We start from the raw sequence: 17,500 nt of genomic DNA, 5'->3' as shown, positions 1-17,500 counted from the left end.
TTTTTGACTTGCCAAACAAAATTTCTTTTTATTAGCTCTAAACCTTTTTGTATGTTGGTCCAAATCCAAGACAAATTCGATGTTCTGGAGCCTTCTAGTGGGTGCGAGTTTGAGAAGTATTTTGCTTTTAGGAGTCTGACCCATAATTGGTCTTGTTCGGTTACCAATCTACTGGCCAGTTTAGTGAGAAGAGCTATATTGAAATGATGTGGGTTTTTAATTCCTAAACCACCCTGGGAAATGGGCTTGCATATAGTTTTCCAAGCTTTTATAAATCCTCATTTTCTTTTCTGCCCATTTTTTTCCACCAGAAATTTCTCTGAATCCGGTCGAGTTGATCAAGAGTATCTTTTGACGGAACAAGAACTTGCATTTGATAAATTGGGTAAGATTGAAGAATAGATTTAATCAAAACAATCCTACCCGCTTGAGATAACAGTTTTGATTTAAGATAGAATAATTAGGTACCAGTACTTTTGTTAGATCGTTACTATTCTACTACGGCCGATCCTTGGGTTCAATGAGAATGTTAATCCAGAAAAGCTTAAAGATTCGTGCATCAGAGATCGAAGTCTTTAGACAACGTGGCAAGCATGTAAACATGTGCCTCGGCTCAGATAAGTGTGTGGCTGCACAGGAAACCCATCTTGGGTAAGTACTCACAGAACACTAGGAGAATAACTGACGTGGGCCCACCATAAATCACCCAAAAGAGACTGCTTCATTCCCCCGTTTTCTCGGTATCTACATCCAGAACTTTCGCACTTTCCATAGATAGATAAGAAGCATCGACTTTTGAGCAGCCTCCCCGGTAATGTCAACAACGCCATCTCGCCGGCTCCATGGATAGAAGAAGAAGATATGAATCGCTTCTGCCGCAGTTTGCTATACGCCACTCCTAGTACCTCTTGCAGCAGAGACAATACCAACATATCGGACTCGGTGGCCAAAAAAAAAAAAAAAAAGACAGATTAAATTAAATGTAGAATGGCTTAAAAAATAAAATAAGAGACACGGACAAACAGTGTAAACAATTCTGATACGTCAGACAATCGGCTTAACTGTGAACAAGTACACAACCACAAAAACGATGCATCGCTTAGCCAACACCACACGATCGTCTCGAAATCCTTTCCTAGTAGGCCCGCTTTCTTTTTAAGCAATAAAATAAAGCCACCTAGACGCTGTAAAGGTAGCTGTAACAAAACAGCTTCATACCGAACATAATCTCAAGCACAAGAGTCTTCCTTAGAAATAATCCCTACTTCAGAAGAGGATAGAAAGAAGCAGAGTGAAGGCAACCCATTCCTACCTCTGAACCCTGAACACCATAACTTGTTCTTCTCTGTCTCTCAATTTTACTCTAATCTCTCTAGAATCTCTGTTGAATTTCTTGTATAATCATGGCTATTACAACACCATTATCACAATCGAATCTCTGTTCAACCAACAATACAATCATCAAAACACCAAGAATGATTCATCAAATTCAATCCAATTCAATTTCCTTGAATTTGAGGAACCCAAGTTTCCAAAACAAGTTATGGGGGAATAGGAATTGTTGTCTTGTTCAGAGGAGAGGAGAAGGGGGTTTGAGAACATCTGTAATTACAGCAACTGCTGCTGCTGAGAAACAGAAGAAGAGGTATCCTGGTGAAGGGAAAGGGTTTGTGGAAGAAATGAGATTTGTAGCTATGAAATTACATACAAAAGATCAAGCTAAAGAAGGTGAGAAAGAATCTCAAGCACAGCCTCTGGGGAGATGGGAACCTTCTATTGATGGGTATATTCAATTTCTGGTTGATAGCAAGTGTGTTTATGATACTCTTGAGAGTATTGTTGATAAAGCTGCTGTTCCTTCATGTAAGTTGTTAAACTTTTTTTTACTGCTATCTGTTGTTAATTTGTGTTTATTAGAATTAGGGGTTGTTTATTGTTTATAAAGGATGAGTTTTTCTATAGATTTTGCGAAGAACTATTGAGGTTCAGTGATTATAAAGCAATTTGTTTGAAATTTGATAGTTGTGATATATTGTAATTGTGATTGAATTTGGTTTTGTGGTTATCCAAAGCAGCATGCCTCTTGTGTGACATACACTGTTTTTTTGATATTTTGCAATTGGTTATGTAGTAGCTACTCTTGTGTACATTTAGAAATAGGCCTGTATTTTGTTCACGAGCATGCTACAGTTAATTGTAGTCTGCCTTGCACCTTTAAAATATAAGACGAAATGAGCATAAAATAATGTCGGTCATGTGGAGGAGAGGACTGCTAAGGTTCACTGCTCTGTTGGCTTGTGCCAGAATGCAAATTAGCGTCAAATATTAGCATAACTCCCATAAGTTAAGGCGTTTTTCTCTTTGGAATTGTGCAGATTTTCCACCTAGCACGGTAGAATGTAAGTAGTTAATGTTGAGAACCTAAAACACTCCTAAACAAGGTAATGGTGTTCACTCATGTGAGATACAGAAAGACCTATCCATTATGTGCCTAATTAACCTGAACTTTCTAGGAAACCTAATAGATTACTGTGATGTTTGTACATTTATGAGCTGTGTCAGCATGCCACATGTTTAGCTGATCTTCTTTATGTGGTGGGGTTCGAATTCTACAATGTGCAGGATTATTTGTATATCATGTTACCATTCACATGGAGTTTTCCTTTGAGTCTTCATTTTATTTTCTGCATCAGTTCTATTTGTTTCTGAATACGTAGACAGGTAGTAGCTTCTTGGAACATCTGGTGTATTGACTTATACATAGTATAACTTCATTTCTTCATCTTATTTCATCTAATTTCGCTGAACTTTATTTTGTTCAGTTATTCTGTCTTTGTTCAGTTATTCTTCCTTAGTTATTAATGATATCGAACGACTGGGAGTACTAACAATAGCTAGTCAACTTAGCCTACTTGAACCTTAATTACGAAGGAAGTTTCGTCTTCTTAAGACTTCTAGATTTGGTGCCTTTTGGATGTATTTTTGAGAACAGCTTATTTTCGTGTAGTGCACATATGGTGTTTCATGAGGAAAAAAAGTTCATTCAATTGTGCGAGGACTAAATGACCTTCTCTGAAGATAAAATTTCCCTATCGCTTAAATTGCTGTCATAACCAGTAAAGGATACTAACAACAGTTCTGGAAACAATTAAAATCAGAATTATAATGACCTTCAGCTAGAACCTAATTGGGTAAAGCATTTGTAAATAGATATGCCACACATCTTCTTCTTTTTTTCATTTGGTATGATCACTCTTGATCCTGCACGTTGAACTCCCATATGTCAAAGCTGTTATGAAGTCATAACCCTTGCTGGATTTCTTACTCTAATGTGGATCACTAGATACTGATGAATAAAGTAACCTATCTGTGCCCTAGATTATTTGAAGACTCTTGCAGGGAGATCCCATTTTTAGAATTTTCCAGCATAGGCAATCAAAGAAATGTTTTCGAAATTTCAATGTAAGAAATATTGGGCATATATTGAGTTGTGGAAAATAGTACCATAACCCACTAACTGTGTCATTAAGGTTTACCAGTACGTAGTGGATTTGATGTAATAGTTATTGCAGAATAGGATATTTTGAAAGTCTGTGACTGTTGTTACAGATTCACAGCAGGTTTTTGAGGTTTAACTAACTACGAGTCCGAAAAAGTACAGTTTAAAGCTTTGGATGTGTAAGAGTGACTGTTTTTCATGCGTGCTTTGAAGTCTCCCATGAGGGCTGATATTGTGCAGACTTACGATTTGTTCCGTTATAGTTGGTTTACATGTCGATCTGATCTTGATAATCTCTGGTTGCAGATGCTGAGTTCAGAAATACAGGATTGGAAAGGGCAGGAGCATTGGCTAAAGATTTGGAGTGGTTTAAAGAGAGAGGCCATGCTATTCCAGAACCCTCAAATTCTGGCCTATCTTATTCTCAGTACCTTGAAGACTTATCTGTGAAGGATCCTCAAGCCTTCCTCTGTCATTTCTACAATGTATACTTTGCTCACACTGCAGGGGGTCGGATGATTGGTAAAAAGGTAATTGACATTATTTTTCAGGTTGGAGTCGTTAACTATGGTACTAATCATGTACTCACGAGAACTGCTTATTACTTGGGAGAGTCTAAGTTTTAGTACATGATACATTATTATCACAACTTATTTCCTTAACTATCTTAACATGTCGTAGTTAGACTTTACATAATCTTTGTTGCGTCTCCTTTTCAGGTGGCTGAGATGATACTGGAAAAGAAGGAGCTGGAATTCTATAAATGGGATGGTGACCTTAAGCAACTGCTGCAGAATGTGAGAGATAAACTCAACGTAGTTGCTGAAGTAAGTTTCAGAATTGAGCTTTCCTATTCTCCCATTAATCTCTTCCTGATCCATGTGTTCGTTATTGAAAGTCCACAAGGTACCATTGATATCTTCTAAAATTCTTTGATAGTCTGATATGGTATTATTTTTTCGCAGAGCTGGTCTAGAGAAGAGAAAAATCACTGTTTGGAGGAAACTGAAAAATCATTCAAGTACTCAGGGGAGCTCTTGCGATTGATATTAACGTAAAGATATTGCAAACTATATCAGTTCTGTAAATATCTTTAAAACAACTGAACCAAGTACTTCATCTTTTCAGCTCAAGCTACTTTAATCACCATTTCGTCTGCTTTTCTGTAGCCATGTTTATATTTCCTGCAATAATAATCTGTTCTTGTTATTATTGAATGGATATTGGTGTAGACTTTTGAAAGAATTTCATTGCTTATTTTCATTCCTTTGTTTCTTTTTATCAACTTTAGTTTCCTGAATTTATAATGAGAATGTTTCTTTATGTAATGGGGAGCATTTACACAACAAGATCAGTCATTTGATCTTTCACAAGTGAGCTGCAGAGGAGACATGGAGAAGACACACTGATTCATGGAGGATACAGCTGATAGACCTAGCAATATATAGCATGTGATCATGTTTGCTACTTGCAGCATACAAAAATGAAAGAGAAATCCTGAGATTTAACATCTCCTGTGGCAATATCCGGCAGTTGGCTGTGAAAACCTGACTGTACTGAGATATGGTTTTCACATCCAACTTTTTCTTTTCGACTTGCAAGGTTAAAATTCATTGATCATGAAAAAGAAAAAAGAACAAGGAAAAGAACGCCTAAGCGAGTCCAAGAGGAAGGCAAATGCAGGGAGCCACAAAAAGGCAAACAACCCATACTCTTAGATACACAGGAAGTTATGAACGACTCTTCCTTCCTTGAGATCTATGACCTCTCCCCAAATTCTCTTGTTTATCATTCTTTCCCAGGTTTGTACAAAATCTGCAGAAACAAGCACCTCAAAGTTGCTAATATGATTACTTCAGATGGCAGCTGGGTGTTTGATTTCAAAAGAACTTTATCAAACAGCGAAACCATAGATTTTGCTTCTTACTGCTGGTAATTGGTGATACTCCGCCGGTGCTTGATTCTCTACCGGATACAAGACGTTGGATTCCTCACAACTCAGGTATTTTCACTGTAAAATCTCTCTATTCTAAGTTGATAGCAACTGATGGTTTAGATGAATTTCCGGCATCTTTCATCTGGAAAGCTGAAATACCACCAAAGGTTAAGTTTCTAGTTTGGTGTCTTATTCATGGGAAGTTAAATACGATTGATACTTTGAACAACAAGGGAATGATGCTCTATAATTCATGCATATTATGCGGCAATACTGAAGAGTCCCAGGAACATTTGTTTATCCTCCGCAAAATTGCACAGAAGATTTGGTACTCTCTTTTCCCTGGCGGCAGTTGGACTTGGGTTTTTCCAAACTCACTGTATTCTTTAGCTAATGGATGGAACCACAAGTTGTTCTCCAGTTCTGGTAACCTGGTTTGGGGTTTAATCCCAGCTGCAATCATCTGGGTGATTTGGCGAGAACGCAATTGTAGAACCTTTGAGAAAGACTACACCTTCAAAACAGATTTAGATTTGATCATTGGTGCTTAGTTGGACTGCAGCAGCAGGCAAAAGGGTTCATCTGAACTTTGCGGGTTTAGTTCATAACAACTGGGAAGAAATTTTTGTGTGATCTTCTTTGTTTGATCATCTGAACTTTGCAGGTTCAATACTTTTTCTTTTTTCAGCTACTACTGGTAGCTTTTCTGTATATTCTTCTTTCTAATAATATCTTCTCTTTCAATTAAAAAAAAAGCTGTCATTGTTTCCATTCCAGTTAAGCCTGCCAAGCTCTCTGTCTTTTCACATCCAACTTGAAGCCTAGTCCCAGGCTCCCAAAAACCAAAATTGAGACATGATTTTCAATCACAACTTGATGTCAAGTCCCATCTCCCGGAAAAAAAAACTCCAACTTCCTAGTTCAGCTGGTTTTTATGTAGTTCTAACCAGAAAGAACTTGCTGGAGAGGCCGGAGTTCCGATTTGGTTTTAAAATGGAACAAAAACCAACCAGTAATGGGGGAGGCCCGAGTTCATTTGGGGACAGCAAATTTTCTCTTTGGTTTGTTTGGCTGATAGCCCATGTCGGACTATTAGGTGGGCATCCAAACCACGACTGATTGGCGATTCATAAGGCAATCCTAATTGCATATACTGAAGATCCTTGGAATCTCTTGGTCCAATGTGGGACTATTTGTTAATATTTAAGATTAGCTTGTAACGGTCTACTGCAAATCCTTTTGTTTACTAATGAACACATAAGCATTCACAAAACGACCACCAGTTGCCTGGAAATCGTAAGACGGTGTGCAAACTACCTACCAAATTTGTGATATTATCAATTTACACGGTAATATATTTATGACCATCTCAAAAATATGAGTTTCGTTCTTCGCTCTTGCCGTAAAGATATTGCAAACTATATCAGTTATGTAAATATCTTTAAGATAACCGAGAGAAGTACTTCGTCATCTCTTCAGCTCGAGCAACTTTAATCACCATTTCGTTGTTGTAAGCCATGTTTATATTCCCTGCATATAAAATCTATTCTTGCTATTATGGAATGAATGTATGGTGTCGACTTTTGAGAGAATTCCATTGCTTATTTACATCTAGATGCATTCGAACTTCATTCTTTTGTTTCTGCTAATCATCTACTTTCCTGAGTCTATAAAGGAGGACACAGCTGATGGACCTAGCAAGATAAGCCATGTGGTCATGTTTCAGAGGTTTTTCTGATACACCGAAGGAAGTTGTTTATTATTGTGGTCTTAGGTTGTTCCAAGATATTTGCATTTTATGAGACACAACTGGTTGTCTTAACAGCATATACCATTTGAAGGCTATTTCTTCATAAGTTTTGGTCTTCAACATATAAATGAGAGCGAAATTATGTGGGAAATGTGGCAGATGCCTATGAATATCCGACATTATTAAGATATGGTTTTCACAACCAGAAGCTAAAATAATATTAAGACATGGGCTTTCACCACCAATTTGAAGCTCACGAGAAGGAAAAAGAAATACTGAAAATTCCTTCCCTAGTGAGTGTAGAAAACTATCGTGGCATAAGCTGCACGAAAAAGAACAACTGGAGTAGTTGCTGGCGCCACAGGCCCAATAGCCAGGGGCAGAGCTGACTTCTGAGGGTTGGCTAACCCTGGCTCTAGCCTCTCAAAAGTTTTAAAATCCAGATTTAGCCCCTGGGTTTTTAAATTTTTTATATTATCCTCTAATATTTAGAATTTAGTCCACAGTTTATAAATTCTTATAATTTAATTCTCATAATTTGTAAACATCGTTTTTAGACCCCCTCAAGCTTAATAGCCGGCTCTGACAGACTGATGCCCATAGTCGCCACAGCAAAGTAAAAAACATGGTCAGTGTTAAGAATCATGTTGTCATTCTAGAGTAATGTGCATATATTTGCACATTTACTCTAGGGTATACTGATGATATTCAGTATATATTAGTTTCTTAGTTTTCTTCATATTCTGTAATATACTTGTTTCCCATTTTAGTATCATAGAGCCTGTATATAAGAAGCAGTGCTTCATTGTAATTGATACACCATTAACACGTAGAAATCTCGATTCCATGACTACTCTTTTCATGGCATCAGAGCCAAACAAGATCCAACCTTCCGCTGCAAACAACCAATAGATCCAACCTCTCGTATCCTTGATCTTTTTTCTACCCGTAATATCCTTTTCATCTACTCTTGTCTTGAGAAGACTCTCAACCTATCACCACCAAGTTTGATGGACCAAACTATAATCTCCAGAAAAACTCATCAATATCACAAGTCGTGTCTCCGTATCAATGTAACTACTGCAAGGAGTTTGGACATACTGTGAACAACTGCACATCACCAACATCCAGAAACATGCGTGAAAAAAGGAGGAACTTCAATACAAATACACCAACAAGATTCACTACAGCACGTATCTCAGCTAAGATAAACAAGAAACATGAACCGTCTCTAGCTGATATTTAGGTGATGATCAAACAAGCTATATCAATTGGTATTAATCCCACAACAACTTCTACATTTGAAATTCCTATAGGTATCTTCTCAACTGCATGGTTTCTCGACTCAGGTGCTTCCAACCATATGACGTTTAATCCTCAATTCTTTGAGAGTTTGCATCCAATAATAACTCCTAAAATTCATATTGTTGATGGGTCTGAATTAACTGCAATTCATATTGGACTGGTTAAATCTTCCAAAAAATTGTGTATCCCTGATGTACTTCTAGTTCCTAAGATTACCATGAATCTTATCTCTATTGGTCAACTATGTGATCAAGGGTTTAAAATTAACTTCTTTCCTTCTGGCTGTGTTATACAGGATCCAAGGACGGAGAATCTAGTTAGGATAGGCCGTAGAGTGGGTCGATTATACCTCCTAGAGATGCTCATTATCCCTCCACAATCCAAAAACCAAGTTGCTGCTGTTTCAGCCTCTACACCACCATCCACCACTTCCCTATTTATGTCTTGGCATTCTAGGTTAGGTCATATTTCATTCCATCATCTTAGATATATGATTAATAAAGGTCTGTTAGGATCAACCCAACTAGATAAAGAACCTTGCTGCATTACTTATAAGCTAGCTAAACAACCGGCACTACCTTTTAATAGCAGTACAACTTTTTCCACTGCACCATTTGATCTTGTTCATTCCGATGTTTGGGGAAAAGCACCTATTGTTTCCAAAGGAGGGGCTTTATATTATGTGATATTTATCGATGACTACACAAGGTATACATGGATATATCTGTTCAGTTCAAGGTCAGATTTCTTGAAAATATATACTGAGTTCTCTAGCATGGTCAAAACCCAGTTTATAAAAACTATTGAAACCTTCCCCGCTGATCGGGGGGGGGGGGGGGATATATATCCATTTAAAGAATTTCTCAAGTCTGAGGGTACCCTTATTCAATTGTCTTGCACAGAAACCCCTGAACAAAACGGTGTTGCAGAATGTAAACATCGTCACATAGTAGAAACTGCTAGAACCAAGTTACTTTCTGCATCAATTCCCTCTAATTTTTAGGAGGAGTCTGTCCTTACTGTCGTATACACAATAAATCGTATCCCAACAACTGTTATAGGTGGTATATCTCCGTATGAACGTTTTTATGGAGAAATACCTAACTATTCAGAGCTTCGTGTTTTTGGTTCAACCTGTTTTTTTCTTCTTCCAGAACGAGAACGTAACAAACTCAGTAAAAAGAACTCAATATGTGTATTTCTAGGATATAGGATAGAACAGAAAGGGTATCGTTGTTATGATCCAGCAAGTCAAAGACTTCGTGTATTTCGTCATGTAACATTTTGGAGGAAATACCATACTTTTCCCTTCCAAGAAGTAAGTCATCTGAAATTTTTTCGTATCAAGATCTTTTTGATGTTGAGTCTCTTCCGTTAGAACCCATCTCTGACACCCATATTCCCGAGACCAGTATACAACCAGAAATTCACCAATCCTCCTCCCGATACTGTAGATGTGCCTGAATCTTCTTCGAATCACTCTATGCCTCATCCTAACATTCCTTCTCCAGAACAGGATCCTGCACCTGAAGATATTACTTTAGCTCCTCGAGAAAGGCGTCCACCAGCTAAGTATTCTGATTATCATCGCTATCTCTCAACTATTTTACCCTTGTATGAACCTAAGAGTTAAAGGGAAGCATCAACAATTCTAGAATGGCAACACTCAATGAAGGAAGAATTAATTACTCTTGACGAGGCTGGAATATTTGACATGGTAGATTTACCACCGGGAAAATCTGTAGTAGGATGCAGATGGGTTTATAATATTAAGACAAGAGCTGATGGATCAATCGAACGCTATTAATCTCGCCTTGCTGCTAAAGGTTATACTCAGGAACATGGTATTGATTATGAGGAAACATTTACACTAGTAGCTCGTATGATAACAGTTCGTACTCTTCTTGTTGTTGCTGTTGCTCGTGGATGGGATCTTCACCAAATGGATTTTACAAATGCCTTCCTCACGGAGACCTTGAAGAATAAGTATACATGCATCCACCTCCAGGATTGCCTCATTCCCTGAATCAAGTCTGTAATCTTCGTCGAGCGTTATATGGTCTCAAACAAGAACCTCGTGCTTGGTTTGAGAAGTTCGGCAGTGCTGTTACTCAATATGGATTTACTCAAAGTGCATATGACTCTGCCATGTTCCTTAAAAGGTCACATAAAGGGATTTTTCTTCTTCTTCTCTACGTTGATGACATGGTTATCACTGGGAGTGATTTGGAAGGAATCACTGCTCTGAAATCACAGTTAAGTATGTCTTTTCAAATGAAAGATCTTGGCCATCTAAGATATTTTCTCGGTATTGAAGTTGATCGATCATCTAAAGGATATTTTGTATCTCAAGTGAAGTATGCTACTGACATTACTCATCGTGCAGGATTGACTGATAATAAAACAATCGATACTTCTCTTGAGGTAAACGTGAAGTATAATCCTACATATAGGAAAATTTTATCTAATCCTACGTTGTATTCACAACTAGTGGGTAGTCTTAATTATTTGACTATCACACGTCCAGATATTAGCCATGCAATACATGTCGTGAGTCAATTTATGTCAGCTCCATGTTCGACACATTATGCAGCTGTTCTTCGAATCCTGCTTTATCTCAAAGGTACGTTAGATCAAGGACTACATTTTTCTTCAACGTCCGATTTAAAACTGAAGGCATATTTCGATTCTGATTGGGATGGTGATGTAACTGATCGTGGATCAACTACTGGATATTTTATGTTCGTTGGTAATTCTCTAATTTCCTGGCGTAGTAAGAAACAATCTGTTGTTTCTCGTTCAAGTGCTGAGGCAGAATATCGAGCTTTAGCTCATACTACATCAGAGATTGTCTGGCTATGTTGGCTTCTTGGTGACATAGGAGTTCATCTTTCAGGGCCTACTCCATTATTTTGTGATAACAAGGCTGTTATTCATATAACATACAATGATGTCTTTCATGAACGAACAAAACGCATTGAAATTGATTGTCACTTTGTTAGACATCATTACAAGACACAGACTATTGGGTTGCATTATGCTACTTCAGAATTACAGATTTTTTGATTTGTTCAGGAAAACACATCCCTCTAAACGACTTCAGTTTCTAAGTTCCAAACTCAATATGTGATCTATTGTTTAGTCTCCAAGCAGCTACTTTTTTTTTTTTTTTTGAAGCATACAAACAGTTACTATTATGGGGCAATAAGAGTGGGAGCTACCTGCAGCATGACTATTTTTAACATTATGGGGTCTTATAACCTTTACATTCTTCAACCTGTAAGCTTCCTATATATCAAAGATCTGCAGCCTCCTATATTGCTGAGTACCTGCCATTCTAGGAGGGCCTGTAATCACAAACAATATCATTTACCAATTGCCCGGAAATCATAAGGTGGTGTGCAAACTTGTTATATTATGATTTCCTGTAATCTCTCACGAGTAGTTAAATTATTACAGACCTAATTTGTGCAAACTACCTACCGAATTTGTGGCATTAGCAATTTAAACTGTAATTTGTTCATGACCATCTCACAAATATGGGTTTCCTTCTTGCTCTTGCAATCGGTATTATATCAGTTGTATAAGAACAACCGAACCAAATACTTCGTCGTCTCTTCAACTTGAGCAACGTTAATCACCATCTCGTTGCTGCATGTAACCCTTGTTTATATTTCCTGCATGAAAATCTGTTCTTGCTATTATTGAATGGATGGATGGTGTAGACTTTTGAAAGAGTTTCATTGCTTTTCTGATGCCTAGATGGATTCGAAGTTCATGCTTTTGTTTCTGTTAATCATCTACTTTCCTGAGTGCATAATATGACATGACTTTCACAACCAATTTGAAGCTCCCGAGAAGAACAAAAAAAATGAAACTTCTCTTGACGAGTGTAGGAATTTTTTGCGGCATATGGTACCTGAAAAAGAACAAGTGGAGTTGGTGGCGCCACAGGGCGCCCCATAGTTGCCACAACTAAGTCAAAAACTTGTTCAGCTGGTAATACTAACCAGAAAAATTTTCGCCTAGAGTTAATTAGCGACGTTATGCCCATACGTCTTTAATACAAAGGTCACATTCTCAATTCTCAAAAGAACTTTCTTTGTCCCTCAACTTAATATTCAAATTTCCCCAACGTTACGTTCAAAGTTGGACGAAGTCGTATAATTGGTTTTCTTCTGGACCAAGTCGGGAGGGTTGTTTTCAGGTTAAAAGAACTTCGGTCGTGAATGAAGTCATCATGTCGCATTCCCCATCTAATATATATTCCTCCTCATCTCTCAGTAGTCTTATGCCATCACAAATATTTTACAACCCAATAACATTTAACAAAATATATAACCAATGGTTGTTAGGTAACCAGATAAACCTCCACTTTGACCTTTTAAGGCATCTTCTTAGTCTTATTTTGACCAGTCCTAGGAAACATTTTCTAATGGAGATGCAGATTTGTCTCAAGAAATGTGGAATCAAGTACATGTCTAAATAGATATGCCTCTTGCAAAGTTTGGATGGACTTGCACCATGGGGTATCCATATATGCACACTATAACATCGCTACTGAATCAAAAGCGAAATCAGACTGCAAGCACTAAAAACTGAATCGTCCACACGAAAATCATGGCACCACCATAAAAGCGTCTCATTTGAATGGCAGTTTCGAAAAGTCTTTTTTTTGGCGGTTCAACAAGATTTTTTTTGCTGCTTGCTTCAAGAAAAAAAAATTGTTGAAAAAGTTAAAGATTGATCAAGAGAGAGAAGAGCATAAACGCAGAAGCATAAAACGTCTACATTGATAATAATTTTGTGTATTAATTCTCATGGCTTAACAGCCTATTTATATTGTTCACAAACTTGAAGATCACTCAAAGTACTAACCTAATAAAATCAAACTCTAAATAAAGACACTTTCCTAACATAACACAAAGTACTAACCTAATAAAATCAAACTCTAAATAAAGACACTTTCCTAACATAACACAAAGTACTAACCTAATAAAATCAAACTCTAAATAAAGATACTTTCCTAACATAACACAAACTCTAAAGGGAAACCGTGTGCTATGTGTCACGCGGTTTGTATGCCTTAACACCCTCCCTCAATCTCATAGGGATTGGAAAAACCGCATGAGATTGGCCATGAAAGTTGTTGATGAAGTGCGGTGCCAATAAACGCCCGAGAAGTATAAGAAGAAGCGCGCCTGTGCGTGAGTTGTAAGGCTGAGACGATGCTGGGCCGAGAAGAGAGGACTAGAAGCATCTGGACGAGCTGGGCTTGACAGGGAAATTGCTGGGCTAAAGATGGACTGGACCGAGTAGAAGGACGTGAAAAATTGGAAGCAGCTGGACGAGAGAAGCTGGAAGCAGCTGAACAAGTTGGGCTTGGTGGTCTTGGTGGGTAATGGGCTTAGACTAATGGTGATGAAGAGAGATAAGTGGGCTTAGGAAACAAAGATGAGAAGAAGCTCGATGATGAGATGGGAAGAACATGGATGAGTTTATGGAAAGTGGAACATAGAGATAAGGATGACGTCCAAATTAAAGATCGATCATGTGGTAAGTTGATTATGACAGAGATGGAGGACTGTGTTGGAGTTGTCGAATGAGAACAGAGAACGGAAAGCTAAGCAATAGTGAGAGACGAATACGACCGCAGAGAAAATGAGTATACTGGTATGAGGGACGTGGCAAAGCCATTATTGATCATTGAGCCTGGCAGGGATAATGATGCTGCTGCTTTTGATTGATGGAGAATAATTTGAGAACATAACAGAGAAGTTAAGAAGAAGAGATGTGACGATGGAACTTGGAAACTAAAGAGAACGCGAGGGGCATATGTTTGTTGTGAACTGATGGAGACCAGAAGAATAATATTTGCACGATGGGACAAGTTGTCGAGGAGATGAGAAAAGAGAACCAAAAGTCAAGGAGGAGTTCGAGTAGAGTTGAGTGCATGGAGATATAGAAGATAAAGATCGATGAAGATTGGCTGTGGATTTAATGGGATGGTGGGCTTACAATGTTGTTGACGACTAATGAAGAGAATGAAGGTTTGTTGCTGATCAAAATATGGTGATGGACTTGAGCTCGAGTTGGACAGCAAAGGGACAATGGAGCTGACTGTTGTTCACGATGAGAAGAACACGAGCAGGCAAGAATGGGAGGAGATGGAACCTTATCGAGATGGAGGATTCTGGTGATTATTGACGTTCTTTTTTTTTTTTTTTTGAAGAACGAGAAGGAAGTGTCACTGTTGAAAAGAAAACGAGGTTGAGAGAAAATGGAGGAAAGAATAGAGGATGTAAAGATAGCGGAAGACATGAGGATCAACCGCTCTGATACCAAGTTAAAGATCGATCAAGAGAGAGAGAGAGAAGAGCATAAACGCAGAAGCATAAAACGTCTACATTGATAATAATTTTGTGTATTAATTCTCATGGCTTAACAGCCTATTTATATTGTTCACAAACTTGAAGATCACTCAAAGTACTAACCTAATAAAATCAAACTCTAAATAAAGACACTTTCCTAACATAACACAAAGTACTAACCTAATAAAATCAAACTCTAAATAAAGACACTTTCCTAACATAACACAAAGTACTAACCTAATAAAATCAAACTCTAAATAAAGATACTTTCCTAACATAACACAAATTCTAAAGAGAAACCGTGTGCTATGTGTCACACGGTTTGTATGCCTTAACAGAAAAATCATAATACGTGCATGCAATACCATTATGGTTTGGTTTTGAATTATAGACGCAAGAAAGAAAGGCCGAAAGGAGACGTATAAGTTTATAACAACCATAGGTTTAGTAGGTTAACAAAACACGCTATTGCGACCATATAATTGACCCAAACTCACTTTTTTTCCTGGTGATTGAATAAATAAAAAAAATACTTACCTCTCTCTGCCACGTCAGCATCGCAATCAGATATCAAGAAGCTGTTCAAGTAGCAAAATCGTTCCAGATCATTGGGAATTACTCAGGACCGTTCTTAAAAGAGAAATCTTAATGCAACCGAAGATTCCAATCCTAAGGTTCTTACCACGTTTGTTGTAGTGGCTTTATTAAACAAAACATATAACCAAAAGTTACTACTTTTCAACAACAAAGAAGAAAGAAACAGAAACCCTCGAGTCATCCCCCCACATCGCACTCCAAAGCATAGTCTTTCAACCTGCGCTTCTTCTTAGAAACAAATAATCTCCGGCCTTTACTAAAAGTCAATAAGAAAGAACTCTTTCGAATTCCAAGTATATATTTAAGACAAACTTATAAAAACCACTCAAAACCTCTCTGAATTCTCAATCAACTTTTCATTTCAGAAAAAAGAGAAAGAAAGAAGATAAACTCTCGATCAGAGACTATGAGAACTTGTATTCTTCTGTTTGTATTACTAATATCTCTTTCAACAAATCCAATCAGTGGTTTTAGATTTCCAGACCCTGATCATGATGTGTCAAACCATCTTCCGAATTTCACTTCTTATACTTCTCCTTGGGATTACTTCAAGAACTTTACTGGGTGTCAGATGGGTGAAGAAAGAAATGGATTAGCTAAACTAAAACAATATTTTCATCATTTTGGTTATATTCAGGATATACCAATATCAAACTTCACTGATAATTTTGATGATTCATTTGAGAAAGCTCTCAAAACTTATCAAAAGAATTTTAATTTAAATCAAACAGGAATTCTTGATGATCAAACCTTACAGCAGATTCAACGCCCAAGGTGTGGTGTTGCTGATATAATCAACGGTGCAAGTTCGATGAATTCCGGTAAAACAACTTCCGATTCTCATGTTCATGGTGATGGTACTCTTAAATTCCATTCAGTTGCTCATTACACGTTTTTTCCTGGAAAACCAAGATGGAGAAACCGGAGACTCACTTACGCTTTTCTACCGAATAATAACTTGCCGGATAATGTGAAGTTAATCTTTGCAAATGCTTTCAAACGTTGGGCAGAAGTAATCCCACTAAGTTTCGTTGAAATAGATTCTTATCGTGCTGCCAATATCAGAATAGCTTTTGCCACCGGTGATCATGGTGATGGAGAACCGTTTGATGGGACTTTAGGCACGTTAGCACATGCATTTTCACCACCAAATGGTAGATTCCATTTAGATGGTGCTGAAGATTGGATTATTGATGGTGATGCGAGTACAGAAACTATAAAATCAGCTGTTGATTTAGAATCAGTTGCTGTTCATGAGATTGGTCATTTACTTGGATTAGGACATTCATCGGTTGAAGAATCAATTATGTATCCTACGATTTCATCTAGGAAGAAAAAAGTTGTTCTTCGTGATGATGATATTCAAGGGATTCAAGTGTTATACGGTGGTAATCCTAATTATAATGGGACGTCGTTGATTCCTTCTTCAACGACGACAGAATCTCATCAAGAAAGGGAGGAAAGTAGTAACGGAGGAGTTCAAAATTTGAATATAAGAAGTTATTGGTGGGCTTACTCTGTTTTTGTGGTCCTCAGTTACAGTAGATTACTCATGTAGAGCTAGATAGAGAACCAAAAAGAAAGGACACAGAAAAATTACTTTTTTTTTTAGCTTCTTTGTATAGATTTTAAATTATTTTAATCCAAATATTAGGAATTTGGGTTTTTAATTTTTGTTGAACAGTGGCTATAGAGTTACGGTGTAAATACTATTTTTATAAAATCTTAATACTATGTGATTTTATTTATTTTTTTAAGCAGTGAAGCCTTCCGTTGATGGGTATTTAAGTTGATTTTTATGTTTTAGTCTATAAAGAATTTTTAACTGACAATTTTTTTTATTTTTTTGTGAACTCGGAAAGAGTTGAGGTTATAAAAAAAGTAGAGCCATCTAATATGAGATTCAAGGGATTTTCAATATTAAATTTATCTACTAAGAGTTGTTTAGTATTACAAGCAGGAGGGAATATTCCCCATTCAACAGGTGAGTTCACATTTCTAATAAACTTAGCTAAGTTATCCGCCACTTGATTTCCTAGTCT

The 17,500-nt window shown here is 37.3% G+C and overlaps 3 protein-coding genes across 3 annotated transcripts; all 3 read left to right on the top strand.

Annotated features, from left to right (window-relative positions):
- The first annotated feature begins 1,271 nt into the window (after positions 1-1,271).
- LOC113355788 (heme oxygenase 1, chloroplastic-like) lies at positions 1,272-4,825 on the top strand. Its single transcript, XM_026598735.1, has 4 exons — positions 1,272-1,863; positions 3,806-4,029; positions 4,219-4,326; positions 4,465-4,825. The coding sequence occupies exons 1-4, from the start codon at positions 1,404-1,406 to the stop codon at positions 4,555-4,557; spliced, it is 885 nt and encodes a 294-aa protein (XP_026454520.1). The 5' UTR covers positions 1,272-1,403; the 3' UTR covers positions 4,558-4,825.
- A 5,657-nt stretch (positions 4,826-10,482) lies between these two features.
- LOC113359262 (uncharacterized mitochondrial protein AtMg00810-like) lies at positions 10,483-11,556 on the top strand. Its single transcript, XM_026602928.1, has one exon. The coding sequence runs from the start codon at positions 10,483-10,485 to the stop codon at positions 11,554-11,556; it is 1,074 nt and encodes a 357-aa protein (XP_026458713.1).
- Positions 11,557-15,540: 3,984 nt separating this feature from the next.
- Positions 15,541-17,218, top strand: LOC113355787 (metalloendoproteinase 3-MMP-like). Its single transcript, XM_026598734.1, has one exon. It carries the CDS (start codon positions 15,865-15,867, stop codon positions 17,014-17,016), a length of 1,152 nt encoding a protein of 383 aa, XP_026454519.1. The 5' UTR covers positions 15,541-15,864; the 3' UTR covers positions 17,017-17,218.
- The last annotated feature ends 282 nt before the right edge of the window (positions 17,219-17,500 follow it).

The sequence above is a fragment of the Papaver somniferum genome, chromosome 3 (genome assembly GCF_003573695.1).
Source record: "Papaver somniferum cultivar HN1 chromosome 3, ASM357369v1, whole genome shotgun sequence".
NCBI lineage: Eukaryota > Viridiplantae > Streptophyta > Magnoliopsida > Ranunculales > Papaveraceae > Papaver > Papaver somniferum.
This window is presented reverse-complemented; position numbering and strand designations above follow the sequence as displayed.